General features: G+C 46.0%; 1 protein-coding gene across 2 annotated transcripts in view; it reads right to left on the bottom strand.

The window, feature by feature from the left end:
- The window catches only part of Mcoln3 (mucolipin 3), a 25260-nt gene extending 10778 nt beyond the window's left edge, over positions 1–14482 (bottom strand). The window contains exons 1-7 of one of the 2 annotated variants that reach the window (XM_029537609.1): positions 14396–14482; positions 10072–10301; positions 7382–7549; positions 3734–3887; positions 2988–3072; positions 2763–2859; positions 706–805 (exon numbers count right to left, since the gene is read on the bottom strand). In XM_029537609.1, the coding sequence (XP_029393469.1) occupies positions 706–805; positions 2763–2859; positions 2988–3072; positions 3734–3887; positions 7382–7549; positions 10072–10299 (832 nt within the window). In that variant the 5' untranslated portion in view covers positions 10300–10301; positions 14396–14482. Of the gene's footprint in view, positions 1–705; positions 806–2762; positions 2860–2987; positions 3073–3733; positions 3888–7381; positions 7550–10071; positions 10302–14395 lie in introns of those variants that run through there. The other variant, XM_021196259.2, reaches the window with a different exon arrangement.
- Between the last annotated feature and the right edge of the window lie 305 nt (positions 14483–14787).

Raw genomic sequence — 14787 nt, 5'->3', positions numbered from 1 at the left:
TCCAGACCCAGCTCAGCTCTACCAACTCTCTTGTGGAAAGCACGCCTCAGCAGGTGTCAGAGATCCTTCCTCGTTTCCTCGATAGAGCCCGTGTGATCTCTTGTGTTGTCTAGTCATGATCGAAGGGCAGGCAGCCTACCATCTGGGCTACTTCAGAGGACCTAAATAACGGCTCAGGGAAATTCTTTCCTGGCAGTGTTTTCCTGTTCCAGAAGGACTCATTCTAATCTGATATTTTGTTTGTGTTTCTAGAACAGATTTTTCTTCCCACATCACTCTGCTTTTTAAGCCAGATGAAAGATAACTACGACGTCATAGCCTCAAGGTCAAATCCTCCCTTCTCCCTCGACGTAAGATCACACATCGCTCCTGACCCTTGGTTTCTTCATCTGTGAACATACTGATTCTGCTGCCCACTGAGATATTTAAATATATTAAATGAGGAAAATAGGTATACATACTCTCTTAGTGCAGAACCGTGAGTGTGTAGTTGGTAAGGACTGTGGAGAAGGGAAGGAGATGTTGGATGCTACTGTGTACTGACTGAATCACTAGACATCTACAGCGACCCAATCTGCCTTCAGAAGGTCAAGGGCCTGGGACTGGCCCAGTCTTTTACTTAGTGGTCCTCATATCCTGCAGGTAGTAATGTGACGCTTAATGACTTAATTACCATCCTGAGAATGAGGAGAGCTTATGACTTACTTGATCCAGACACATGCCAGTCTTTGCATTCTCTGATAGAAATGTCATTGTCTAAGCTTATTTTGATCCTCCCACTGTGAGCCTTGTTGTCCAATGTTATCTGTAAAGACAGGAAAAGGGGTCCAGGATGCGTGACTAGGTTTGGGAGTCAAGATAGGTCTCTAAATCCATCAGGAAGCAGTTCTTCAGAGGACACAGGACATGCTGATCCTCACTTCTGACCAGCTGGTACCCTGATCCCTGAGGAGTGCCCCTTCATTTCTCTGCGAGGCGATAACACCGAATTAGATCTGCAGTAGAGAGATTTTAGCATCTAAACCCCATGTTTCTAGGATGCATTCTAGCCCTGGGCACCTCAGCAAACAAGAGTGTTCTCTCTCCTGTTCCAGACACTTGACTTGGGTGCTGAATCTGTACATGTTTCCTCTGTGCACCTTCCCGTCCGACCTTAGCAACAGATAGCTTCTGGTGTTCAGGCAAATTGTGCAAACACAGAAGCACCAGCACAGAGGTACACCGCTCCTGTCCTTAGACACCCCAGGTAGAGAGGTGTTTTGCTTTATTATTTTTTTTTTCATTCTAGGCCTATATTTCTCCATCACTCTGACATCCCAGGTATTACAAAGGGTTTGGTGACAGAGTTGCTAGTGTGACTTGCTTCTGAGATAACCAATTGAAGATGCTCAATACAAGCAGCACAAAGCTACAGCACAAAACTTTGCGTGATCCTCCTGTGTCTCCGTCTAACTCTCTTGCTTTCTCCATGCAGGGAGAAAGAAGCAGAGGCAAGAAAATCCATCTATATTTTTCTTCCCCTTTCCCAACAAAAAAATGGAAAAGGCTCACTTGAAAGTCCTTCATTTACAGCTTAGTCCTAAATGAATATCTACCTTGCTCTGCTCCACCCCTATGCTCAGGGAATATCACAGAAGGGGTGGGGCAGAAAGACTGTAAGACCGAACGTGGGGGAGGACAGCTGTGAATGGTATCTTCCGGACATAACAGGGCAAGTGTTTTTCATCAACTCACAGCAGCACACGATCGAGTCAGCTGACCCTACAGCATAGAAGGAAAGACACACGAGACCACACCCTCCTGATGGCTACCGGAAGAGAGTCATCCATTGTGTTGGCATGTGTGGCCTCTGATAAGTTGTCCATGCTCTGGAGATAACTCCTACCTCTGTGTACTCAGGCATCATCGACTGGACCAAGTGGGAAGATTGTAGAACAGGTTCTGGGTGGAGTTGGAGGGGGGCAGTGCTGGTGAATGTGATCAAAATACATTGTACTTATCTATGAAATTCTCGAAGACTTTTAAAATGCTCAAAATCCTCTGCCGTTGGGTTTTGTTGAAGTTTCCCCACACAGAGAAGGCAGACAGAGCTTCAAGTATGAGGTTCTAAGTAACATCAAAGAGTCCAGTCACTCTGTGTGCCCTTGAGATGGAGCATCTGCTTCTCTGCCTACACAAATGAAGCCCTGCCCACAGTGGCTGAAGAACGCAGCCTATACCCCACACGAGGAGATGCCAGTGTCATTTGGTGGAGTGAAAAGTCCTCACCAATGAGAAATTACTCTTTTTTCCACATAAAAAGCCTCAAGGACAGATAGGGACTCAGCAGATCTCTTGAGTTACATTTCAATAAGCCTCAGCAGATGATGGCTCTCCCCAAGAAGGACGTATGCTGGGTAGGATTTTTAGAGGAGTATCACAGGGAAAAAGTGGTTACTACATTTGAAGACCTATGCACTTGTTATGCCCTTCATGATACTAATCCTTTGGTACTTGGTCATCCGCTGTACACCAGGTGCCACACTGGAGACAGTAACACGCAGGGGAGTCCCTGCCTTACAGAACATGCACCAAGGTAGAGAGGACAAACAGCAAATTAGCAACATGCAGAGTCTGCAGCTGGTCGGAGCAATGTCCCCGGCACGTTCGAGTGGCACGTCCTATATTTTTGACAATGCCTTAGTACCAGTAAATGAGCCATACACCTAGTTAAAATAATTTTTCTCTAGGTAGGAGCCACATTGAGCTCAACCCACACTTACAGTCAGCGTAAAGTCGTAACAGTCAGGAAGCTCCTGGTGGCGAACTGTCTGCAGATTGATGGCTTTGAGCTTAAACTGGAGCTCCACTGTCAGAAGTCTGGAAAGCAGAGCATGCTTGAGATGAGGGGCTCACACACAGAGCTGAGCTGTGCGCCCCTCCAGAGGATGCTTGAGATGTGGGGGTCACACACAGAGCTGAGCTGTGCGCCCCACCGTTTTCCTTACCTGTGGAAGTCCAGGCTCAGGTTGAGTTTATTTTCTCCAGGTGTTCCAATGTGGGAAGCTTCATCTGGCTCTATCAGGAAACATTCTGCCGCAGAAAGGGACAAAGCCATAGATATAACTGCATTTCCAGAGGACAACGGTTAAGATCAGCTGCTCATATTGACTCGTTTTAGAATCAAGACTGTAAGAACTCAGTATCGACGCCCTTGTCCTGTGTCTCCTGTCTTTAAGATGTAGGACATTTCTGGAGTGGTTGACGATTTAGAAAGACTCAGCCTTTTTCAGAACATCATTGCCCTTCCTGCCACTGGCTCCTTGGTGCTTTACCTATTTGTTTTTCTTTTGAAGTCATGAGGCTTTTTTGTTTGGTTGGTTTTGGGTTTTGGTTTTTGGTTTTTTAGTTTTTGTTTTGTTTTTGTTTTTATTTTTGTTTTTTCGAGACAGGGTTTCTCTGTGTAGCCCTGGCTGTCCCGGAACTCACTCTGAAGACCAGGCTGGCCTCGAACTCAGAAATCTGCCTGCCTCTGCCTCCTAATGCTGTGATTAAAGGTGTGCGCCACCACTGCCCGGCATGAGTTTTATAGCAAATAGTTCAGGGTAGAAGTTGGCATCTAAGAACTTCTGTATAGTTCTTCCTATGCCATGAGGGTACCACCCATCAATGTTTACAGAGATGAAGTTATCACAGGGCTTAGGTATAAATCAAGGAGTTAAAAACAGTAGTTGGAGGTTATAGGGGTCATCACCTGTTTCAACTTCTGGATCTATGTCAAAGGTGTCATTCCCGGGGCAGATGGTTCCTTGCCTGTAGAAGTGCTGACAGATTGCCATCGCCGACTGCTTAGTACCCTTGTTCTCATAAGCGTGATTGCCCACGGAGATGTTCTGAAGCTGCAAGTACTTCACCCGAAAAGAGAGACAGGAATGGAACGCCAACCAGGGCCAAAGGGGTGCCAGTCAGGGCAGAAGCAAAGCCATCATAGCTCTCTCTGGCCATGTCTCCCCTCGGGGTGCAGACATTCAGGAAACACACCCACGGATGCTGTATCTGAGGGAGAGGTTCTAAAGAAGAGTGGGGGAGATCAGAAGGGCCAGTTGCTGAGTCCCAGGAAATGCCCGCAGAGGCCTTGAATACTCAAATGCTTTGTCCACTCTACCCAGGAATTCTCCAGGGCAGCTGCCTCTGACCACAGCCTCTCCTCACTCCTGCTCCAGAATCTCGGTTTGGCGAGAGCCTCTCAACCCATATGCAGCATCCCTGGTCATTCTTTGACTGGTACAGGAAAAACAGATTAAAGATTTGCAACCAAACACTGCAACTACAAGAAGTGAAGCAATTACATATTGCTCGTTTGCGGTCCTTCCCTGTCCTCACACTACCTAAAATAAGGATTTTGAACCCATTAACAAACCTTTCTGTCTGACACTTCTGTAATTACATGGAGTAATTACAGCAAATGCTATGGCAGTGAGCACTGACAGAGGTTTACATTGTGAACACAGACAGAACACGTGTCTCTCTTAGATGTATGTATGGACATGGACAGACTATACATCTCTCTATCACATGAGCAGTATTTTGTAATACGAGCTGTGATTTGGGGGGGATTCTTGGGGGGGGGATTCTTTAGAAAGCAGAGGTGCTAAGGCCACTGAGTGGGGACTAAGAAAAAAACAGCCAGATGCAGGAATTAACACGCTAAGTTTGATCTGGTAGCCCACACAGTTCTGACATAACAGGGCTGGAGGGGCTATGTGGACCCTTCACCCATCTGCATCCCTTTCATCACGGAGGCCACAGCAAGGGATACAAGAGCTAAGCATGCAGACACCTTGATCTTAGCCTCTCAGAACTGTGAGGAGGAAACGGGCTTCACATATCGACCTACAGATATTTCCCTATAGTAGCAGAAAGAAATGTGGCCGCTAAGATAAGGACTCCCTGTGGAGAGAACATGGAGAGCTAGCAAGGAGAGTGGCTCCAGTGCCAGGGATAGTGTTCTGAAGGCTGAGTTGAGTCCTCCTGATAAAGGTAAAAAAGTTTTACAAAGAAGTTACCTGGCCTTTAGTCAGGCATAGTGATTGCTTTTCAGAAGTGGAGGCAGCAGGATCAAGAGATCAAAGCCAGCCACGGCTTCCAAGAGATTGAAGTCACTTTGGGTTACATCAGGCCCCATCTCAAAACAACAAAAAGTAGTGGATGGTTTACTTCTTGTCTCTGCATTCCCTCTAAGACACACACAAATCTAGTACAATGTTTTTCAGATCGTTAATACATTTAAAAGTTAAATCTAGGGCTGAGAGATGGCTCACTGTATAAAGTACTTACCACCAAATCATGAGGACCTGAGTTTAAATCCCCGACACCCATAGGAAACCAGGCACAGTAGCAAGCATCTGTAATCCCAGTGTCCCTGTGATAAGACAGGGTGCAGGGACAGGAGCATTCCCTAGAAGCTCACGGGCCACCTAGCTTAGTACATGTAATGATGAAAAAGACCCTGACCTCAGACAAGATAGAAGCTGAGGATTGGCAACCAAGGTTGTCCTCCGAGCCTCACTCAAATGTCATGTCCTGCACACACATCACACACACACACACACACACACACACACANCACACATCACACACACACACACACACACACACACACACATCACTCTCACACACACACACACACACACACACTCACATACACACATCACTCTCACACACACACACACACACTCACATACACACATCACTCTCACACACACACACACACACTCACATACACACATCACTCTCACACACAACCAAGGTTGTCCTCCGAGCCTCACTCAAATGTCATGTCCTGCACAAACATCTCACACACACACACACACACACACACATCACTCTCACACACACACACACACGTGCATATACTCTCTCACACACAAAAATACATACTGTGGTGGTTTGAATATGCTTGGCCTAGGGAGCAGCACCATTAGCCTGTTGGAGTAAGGGTGGCCTTGTTGGAGGCAGTGTGTCACTGTGGGTATTGCCTTTATTCACACACACATGACTCTGACCTCAGAGAAGGTGAAAGACATACTCACACACACTCATACACACACATAAACATGCACTCTCACACACTACACACACATTCACACATGCATACACACACACACCTCCACACATGAACACACCCCCTTTTTTTTAAGTCTCTAAACTCATCGTCATCAATGAACTACTTGCGACTTTCCCTGTACAATCGGGTGGCGTGATTCTGTCTACCAACTCCAGGAAGCTTCTGTGTCTGACTAGGCTTCCTGTCCGCAAGGCTAGCAGGAGTCCAGCCTTCACAAATATGAGCTTCATCCGAGCCATGGCTGGTGCTCCATGCTAGTGGCTCATGGCCTCTGTTTGAATAAGCTGCTTCCAGAAATGAGAAGTCATGACTGCTCTGGGACGTGTTTAAAGAAGGGATTTAATGATTTTGGAATGTGGTCTGTAGCTAACCTAGGCCAAAAATACTGACCTCAAAAGCACTTTTAATTATCCCTTCAAAAGAAGGGATTTGGGACCTTGAGAAAGTACTAATTATAGCAAGAATAACCCAGAATGAAAACTTGAGTCTGGAGGATGAAAAACAAGCTTATTTTCGGTCAGGCAGGCAGTTTGTCAGCATCACAGGACAACCATTACCAGGCACAGCACAAAAGCCTTGCTTTTACATGAGCTTGAAGGCCTTGCTTGTTACTCAAACTGCAAAGTTAATAGTCTCGTTAGTTATTATAAGTCTCCAAAAGTATAAGCTTTGGAGACTTAATGACTACCTATATCCAGGGTTATGTTAGTAATTTTGAATATTGAAGCTCTCACCTGAAGTCCTATCTCTGATTCTTTTAAATGAGCCATTGAAATCCTACCTTTCTGTTAGTAAGAATCATAGACGTTTTTAAATCAATTTTTACTTGTGTATGAGTATAACAATATTTTTTGATCAATTTTTAAATGTTTTATTTTATGTGTGTGTATGAAGGGATACCAGCCAAGGTCAGAAAGACAATTGATTGCCCTGAAGCTGAGATTACAGGCAGTTTTGCCCAATAAAGATGCTGGGAAGCAAACTCAAGTCCTCTCAAAGAGCAGCAAGCACTCTTAACTGCTAAGCCATCTATTCAGCCCTTAAACTATATTTAAATAGTTTATTCATAAGTTATCTCCAAGCAGAACTCTTCAACGCTTGAGTGTTGGTTTCTATATAATCCATTGCTACCATTTCTCCAACCTTTTCTTTCTCCCAAGAATGCACACACTGTCTGGTTATCTCACTATTAGAACACTTGCCTAGGGCCAGAGTTTAACCCCTGATACCTAAAACAAACGGACAAAATCCACACGTGGTGCACAGTTGACTTGCCTGGGTCACTGCAAAGATGATCTGGTCATACACATCATTCTGAGTGTACACTGCATAGGTGTCGTCCATTCGATCCATGTATCCCTTTAGAAAGAGGTGTTTGAAGGCTATAGTGTTCTCTTCTTTGAAAGCTACCACCATCTGGTTACTTAGTCCAAACAGGACCAGCTTAAAGAAGAAAAGAAACACCATGAGGATGAAAAAATCTGAACAGAGAAGAAATTGAGGCGTGTGGATTAGGGGCCTGTCCAGCAAGAATCTGTGAGGGATCGGGCAGGATACCCAGAAAGTTCTCGACCTGGGAGCCAGGAGATAATTCCATGGATGAGAGCACTTTTCTTATGTGGACCTGAGTTCGAATCCCCAGAACCACAGAAAAGCCAGATGTGTGCCAGCAGTCCAGTATGACTATAGGGACACAGGATAGGAGATATCCGGAAGCCCACTAGGTAGCCTGGTGTGCACAGTGGGGATCTGTGCACAGCAAATCCTGTTAGGAGGTAAAGGAGACTTGGCTGTCCTCAGATCTCCACACACATGTCATTTGCATGCGTGAGAGCACACGTGCGTGCACACGCACACAGATACCACTTACACAAAGATAGACACACAGAAATAGATACGCACAGTGTGTGTGTGAGAGAGAGAGAGACAGAGACAGAAACAGAGAGACAGAGAGAGACAGAGAGGTGAAGGCTCCTGCCTGTAATTCCAGCACTTAGGAGTCTAAAGCAATATGACTGCATTGAATTTGCAGCCAGTCTAACCTTCATAGTGATTTCCAAACTAGCCCTGGCAATAGATTGAGACCGCATCTCCAAAACAAACTATCTGTTCCTTTTAAAACACTTACTTAAACACTTTTGTGTGTTTCTTACCAAAAGGCTCAAACCACTGACTAACTTTCCTCTGGACCACTCAAGTAACTATTGGGAGATTAGACGAGTCCTCTAAAAGACGAGGAGTAATTCAGGACACGAGCCTGAGAGTATGCAGCTCCGAGTGTGTACATCACTTTCTCTGCTTTGGTCTCCTGTATCCCACAGGGACGCACACTAAGCCTCTTCACTGTCCCTAAGGCAGAGATGCACTGCTCAGGCCTAGTTAAGACGTGAGTGTGAACACATGTATAAAGCACTGACCTTGGCACACAGTCACCACCCAAATGTGCCCTAGTATTACTCTAAGTAAATAGCATTCTTGCCCAGCTGATATAGGCTCCGCCATTGAAATGGCACAAATAAGCTTTTCAGCCCTGTGACATATTGCATTATCACCTGGAAATTAAGGATTTCAAGTGCGAGTTGCCAAGTATTTACTGGGAACTGAGCATGTTTTCATGGTGATATATTAAAGAGAAACTGTGCCTGCTTCCGTGTGACTACATATGAGCCACATGGCCTTTTAAACCCGTCAGCATCAGTACCCCTCTCTGTAAGGCAGAGATTGGGATTTCCCCAATAGGAGGGTGGTCACAATGGCCTGAACCGCTGTGCTGGGATGAGGGGTCACCCCAGTCCAGATAAGAATTCTACCAGCTTCAAATGATTCTAGAAACTGCCTTGGCCTGCTAGTCCTAAGTACTTGTTTCCAATAAGCAATTAAGATTAGCAATCTCAATATTAAAAAACAAAAACAAAAAATATCCTCTCTTTCAATAGCTGGTGTTCATCAAGAACAGAAAATAAATATGCAAACCTAAACTTGGCCTTCATTTTTTCCTTTCTGCTTTTAACAAGAGATACTTCCTCTCAACAGCAGGAAAAAGCCACCTTTTTTTTTTTTTTTTTTGACTTTTTTTTTCTTTGTGAGCACAGAGGACAGTTGGCAAGAGTCAGCTCACACCTTCTACCATGTGGGTTCTAGAAATCACACACAGGTTGCCAGGCTTGGTAGCAAGTACCCTTTACCAGCAGAGCCATCTTGCCAGCCCCCAAACATGCTTTAATAATACAGTACACGAACCTAGGCAACTCCCACAAAAACATGATTCCTAAAAAAAAAAAAAAAAAAAAGATAAAGAAGTTATGGATGACAGATTGAAATTTTCCTTTCCAACAAAAATGAAGGCACACATTCCACAGGCCGATGGAAGGCTTTCAGGATTGGGGCTGGAGGAATCATGGAGCCTAAGGAATCCAGGAGATTGGCTATGGCAAAACACCATGCAGTTTCTAGAGAAAGAAATGCCCACCATATTAGGAATAAAAGAAAGACCTCATGTTGGGAATCAGCTGATATCTGTGCGAGATGTAGATACCTCTCAAGAAAGGTCTTCATGAGGATCCAAATGCTAAAAATGTTTATTCCTGAAAAATACTATGGCATTAAAATTATCATAATGAAAAAAAAAATGAGAAAGAGCCAGGTGTCGTGGAACACACTTTACCAACACTGGGAAGAACGAGGTCTCTTGTGAATTCAAGGCCTGTCTGGTCTACATAGGAAGTTCAGGGCCAATTGGGCCTAAATAGTAAGCCTGTCTCAAAAAAACACTTTTAAAAAGAATCAAGAGGAAGAAAGAGAGGACAAACAAACAAAGAAACAAAGTCGAAGGGAGAAGGGTTTAAGTTTGTATCTTTATTTATTGTCCGTCCTTACAGGTGAAGTTCAAAGTTGTTGGACGAACCAGTCCCGCCTTCTCTGCTATGCAAAGAGGCTCCGCCTGACTCGTGCAGGAAGATGCTTACCTGGATAGTCACCATCGCGATTTTCAGAATCTGTATGGCAAGTTTCCATGGCTTCCTACCCCGAGCCCAGAACTTCTCACAAGGATTCATAAAAAAGAACTTGAGTTTCCGCCTCATCTGGTCTTCTAAGAGAAGCTGCTCGGACGGGGACGAGCTCGGGTGGAAACTGCAGGGGCTTTCATCCTGCCGAGCGCCGCAGCTGCTAACCAGCACCTCGGGATTTGCCATCTCTAGGGAAGGAAGCAAACACTGCCACTCAGCAGGGAGAGGCTCGAGCCCGCGGGGTTTGCTACTGCAGAGCCTCAGAAGCCTGAACAAAGGGTCACAGAAGGCGAGGTAGAGCAGAAAGACAGGAGGAAGTGGGGAGGTGGGGAATGGGGTGGGGGGGCGGGGCACGAGAAAGGAATGTGATGCGCTCCTGGCTCGGGCAGAGTATGGGTCAAGCCTCTCACCAGCAGAGAATCAAATATTGAGCCACAATTAACCTTTGCTTAAGGCCTTTCTCCCTTTCCAGCCTGCTGTTTCGTAGGAGTCGGACTAGGAAACCCTCTTAACGGAAAAGGCCGTGTTATGAACCCCTTGGGCAACCTGTGTGTGGCTGTTGGTTTTGCTTTACTAGATTATAATCCCATCTAAGATATCGCTGGAGCCATCTAGCATCGTCTGTATCAGATGAGAGAAAGAAGTTTCTTAGCGGCGCTTTTCGGTGTGACTTGAAATCCACCAAGCTGGTTGGCGGGCACGGGTGACCCTCTCTTGAGAAGTCCATACCCACACATGAGAATGTCTTACTCTTTCTCCTGGGGTTCCTCTCTTTCCCTTTTAACCCTCATGCTCAAAAACTGTGTTAAAACGTCATTAATAAACCTAACCTCTACCTCATGTTGACTAGTCTCGGAATTCTTTTTCTGTATTAAAGTCTAAGGATCTGGCTTTTACCCGAATGGAAGCCCCTGAAAGATTATGATTGCTCCTTAGATCGCTGCAGGTGAGCGAGGCCAAGCTGTGCTCCCCAGACATAAAAACTACTTTTATGGGCAAGGAATCTTGCATGGCTAACCCAGTGTCCATAGATAGAGTGTCCTGTATTCCTATACCGGTATTAGGTAGGCACAGAACTAGGACAGAGGGTCAGTTCCTCACTGGTTTTGATTATTTAAGTGAATTCTCACCTAGGTGAAAGCTTGCAAATTCAAGGGATGCTCCAATCAGGGGGAAAAAAACAAAAGACATGTTTACACATGCGGCTGTATACAATATACGTGTGCTTTCTGGCTCAATGGGTAACAGATGCAGTCACGGCCAAGATCGGAGGCCTGAGAGGTTGAGAAAAGACTTCAGAGATTAAATGGACCCTGAAATGGTGGGCAGATTTTTATGTAGATATGGTCATTCAACTCCCTCTCATGGGAGAAACAAAAACTTCCATATACTTATTAATCAATAAAGAGGTTTTATACAGAACCAAGAACCAGTTTGGCTCTTGATATGTCTATGGCTTGAGTCAGTTCACTCAGCCTACATCGAGCCTCAGTCCTGCAAAATGGTAATAATATCTCTCCTCATGGGAGACCGTCAACTAAATACAAATAAGGCCTTTGTGTAGCATGTAGGCAGGCAGCCTCACCCTCTTCCTTCCCTGGTCAGGAATGCTTTCTAATACCACTGTTACGCTGAGGGGCAGTGTGAGTGAGCCTCCAGAACTGGACTCTGCTACATCATGGAGGGCAGGTTTTCAACTGCAGTCCAGCTCCCAAATGACCCACCACTTGAACTTCCTGATACTTACTGACACATTTTACCCTTTGAGGCACGTGTACCTACTATTTGGTATACCTCTTTGAAAAGGGTTATACCAAATAGTAGGCTTTTTCAGACTGAGGAAGAAGTCTCTCCAGAGAGTGGGAGTTATCCAAGAGTTTCCCTTAGGCTACCATTGATAATACAGAAACCCATTCAAATAAAATACCCCACACTCACCAAGACAATAGAGTCCTTCCACACAGACAGGAAAGCCCTTCTGAGTTTAATGTTTTCATAAAGACTTATACTCAACGACAAAAGGAGAAGAATTTAGCCTACAATTATACAACATCTGAGAAATCGTATCTACAGCTTTCCAAGTCCAGAATCACACATTTGATATATAGATTGTCACATTCTCGGCAAACCCAGCATTCCTGAAATGTAGATTTGGGCTATAAAAACCAGTCATGGGAGACATTCTAAATTCCTGATTAATACAAAGATTAATAAGACCACTGCTGAGTGAAGAAAATAATGCATAACACGTGTTACTATGTAAAAAAATGCACTGGGTTCCTTCCAAATAAAACTGTCATGGTGTACATTAAAGGTCCTGGTTCCAAAGTGCATCTCAAAGCATGAGTATACACTCTCCTTAGGGAAAGGCATAAAGGAGAGTGGGGGAAAAGCCATTAATTCTTAGGGGGTTTGCTCAGTGTCTTACCTCTTCCAAGAATAGAACTTTAAAGGCTAGGTATGTGACTGAGGAACAGAGGGCTTGTCTCACACGAACAAGGCTGTGGTCTCTATCTTCAGCGCAGCCAAAATAAAATAGTGGGATAGTTTAGACAGCATGTGAGGAAACTGTGTGGGAGACTTTGTGCTGGTTGGTTTTTGTCAACTTGACACAAACTAGACACACCTTGGAAGAGGGAATCTTAACTGAAAAAAGACCTCTGTATGGTTGACCTGTAGGCAAGTTTGTAGGGCCTTCCCTTGATTAAGGTTAATGTGGGAGGGCTCAGCCCACTGCAGGTGGTGGAGCCATTCCTGGGTAGGTGGGCTTAAGTGGAATGAGCAAGCCCTAAGGGGCTATCCAGCAAGCATAGTTTCTTCGTGGCTTCTGCTTCAGAGCCTGACTTGTCAGGTGTCTGTCCTGTGCCCTGTCCTGACTTCCTAGTGATGGACTGTGACCTGAGCATTACAAACTGAAATAAACTTTGCTTTTGGTCATGTGTTTTATCACAGCAACAGAAACCCTACTACGTCCGATTTAAACCAAGTTCTGTTGGTTACTACATATGAATAACTGCAATATCGAATTTGTTGAGATAGTGTGTACTTTATTTGTCTGAATAAAATGTGTTTATGAACTACTGATTTGAAATCCCAACAACCCCTGTTCCATTATACTACAGAGGAAAATTAAACTTTAAGCACACTAGATAGACAGACACTCTGTAACCGGAACCTAGAGGAACAAAGAGAAAACAGCCAACCACCATTAATTTATTCAAAACGCTGGCTGCTCAAGTTGTTCCGGAGGGCTGGCTCTCATTCCCTGACTGACTGTGAAATTTGCAAAGTGTGGGGAGCCTCCCTCACTGACTGATCAGGTATTGATTGACAGCTGCTCTTTGAAGTCAAGTTTAGCAGAAATCTACCTCAGGTGTCAGGGTGCCCACCCTAGACAGACACAGTTACTTAAAGCAACCAGAAGCTAAATTGGGTTGAGCTGCAGAAAGGTATTGATAGAGAGGGAAGATGTACTTGGAGAGAGTGCGACAAATGGCCACAACCGACCTCTTCAGCATTGTCCCATCTCTCTAGACAATACCTTTCTCTCCTCCCTAGTTTCCTCTACAATCTAATATGTCTTTGACTTGAGGCAACCCACTAGGCCCACAGGGAACCTCCGACTTTGCTCCTGCAAAATGAGAACAGGGCTAGTCTCTCTGCAAAGCGTGCCTTCTTCCTCTTTTTCTGCCATGCCATGGGACTACCTCTGCGGTGCTGGCTCCTAGCCAGAAAGCAAGGTCTGGTCTGCTACTGGAGTCCGTCTGACAAGCGCAGATCCCAGGCTATTGCCCCCTGGCCGAGGGCCTGTAATAAAGACTGAGAGTCCAAGTTTAGAGCAGTCACAGAGCCATTGGGGGTTATCTCTGAGACTCTAGAGGGAAGCAGCCCAGTGAGCCTGCGAGATCACAGGCTTCCCAGAGATAAGGAACGCTCTGGGCTGGGGGTGGCATCCGGCATTGGATTCTCACAGCCTGGGAAACAAAACTGGCACAGACAGGTAGGACTCTGCGGTCACCTCCAAACCGAGGTAACACAGAGTGTTCCCACCCCACCAGATGCCCCACTGACCTGTGGTCCGTGGCGGAGCCCCGGTTGTGCCAAACCGGTGCATCTCGCACTCCGCTCCCCTCTGTGTGCCCTCCATGGCTCAGATGTCCTGGGCCCCTACCCTCCCTCTTTGTGCCATCCAAGGCTAGAGACACAAGGCTCCCTCCCCAAGCGCAACAGGCGACTTTCCGAGGACACCTGATGCCCCGGGGCGGCGCCTGGCTAGGCTCACCTGAGGCCCAAGTCACACCGAGGGGGCACCGGTGAGAACAACGGGGACCTGTGGGGAGGCTTCAGGTCCTGCTAGCCGCTGAGGGACACGACACATCAGCGCAGGGTCACCCTGTGCTCCAAGCCCCACAGGCTCTGGCCATCCTCCTTCCTCCGGCCCCAGCCTCGTGACCCTCCTCCTCCAGGCTCGGGTTCCCTGCCACGCCCTTTGTGGGGCGGTGTTCTCAGAGTCAGGTAGGGAGGGGACGCCATCTGAAAGAGTGTGGTTGTGGCTTTGTCTTCTCTCTCCCACACTCCCTGCGCTTCCACCGAACGTCCCCACTGGCTTTCTCTGCGCTGGAAAACGATCGGTGAGGTGGACCACTCAGGGACCATTCCAACGGATGGCATAGA

This window comes from Mus pahari, chromosome 4 (genome assembly GCF_900095145.1).
Source record: "Mus pahari chromosome 4, PAHARI_EIJ_v1.1, whole genome shotgun sequence".
In the NCBI taxonomy this organism is placed as follows: domain Eukaryota; kingdom Metazoa; phylum Chordata; class Mammalia; order Rodentia; family Muridae; genus Mus; species Mus pahari.
The sequence above is the reverse complement of the archived record's forward strand: the minus strand, read 5'-3'. Positions and strand labels throughout refer to the sequence as shown.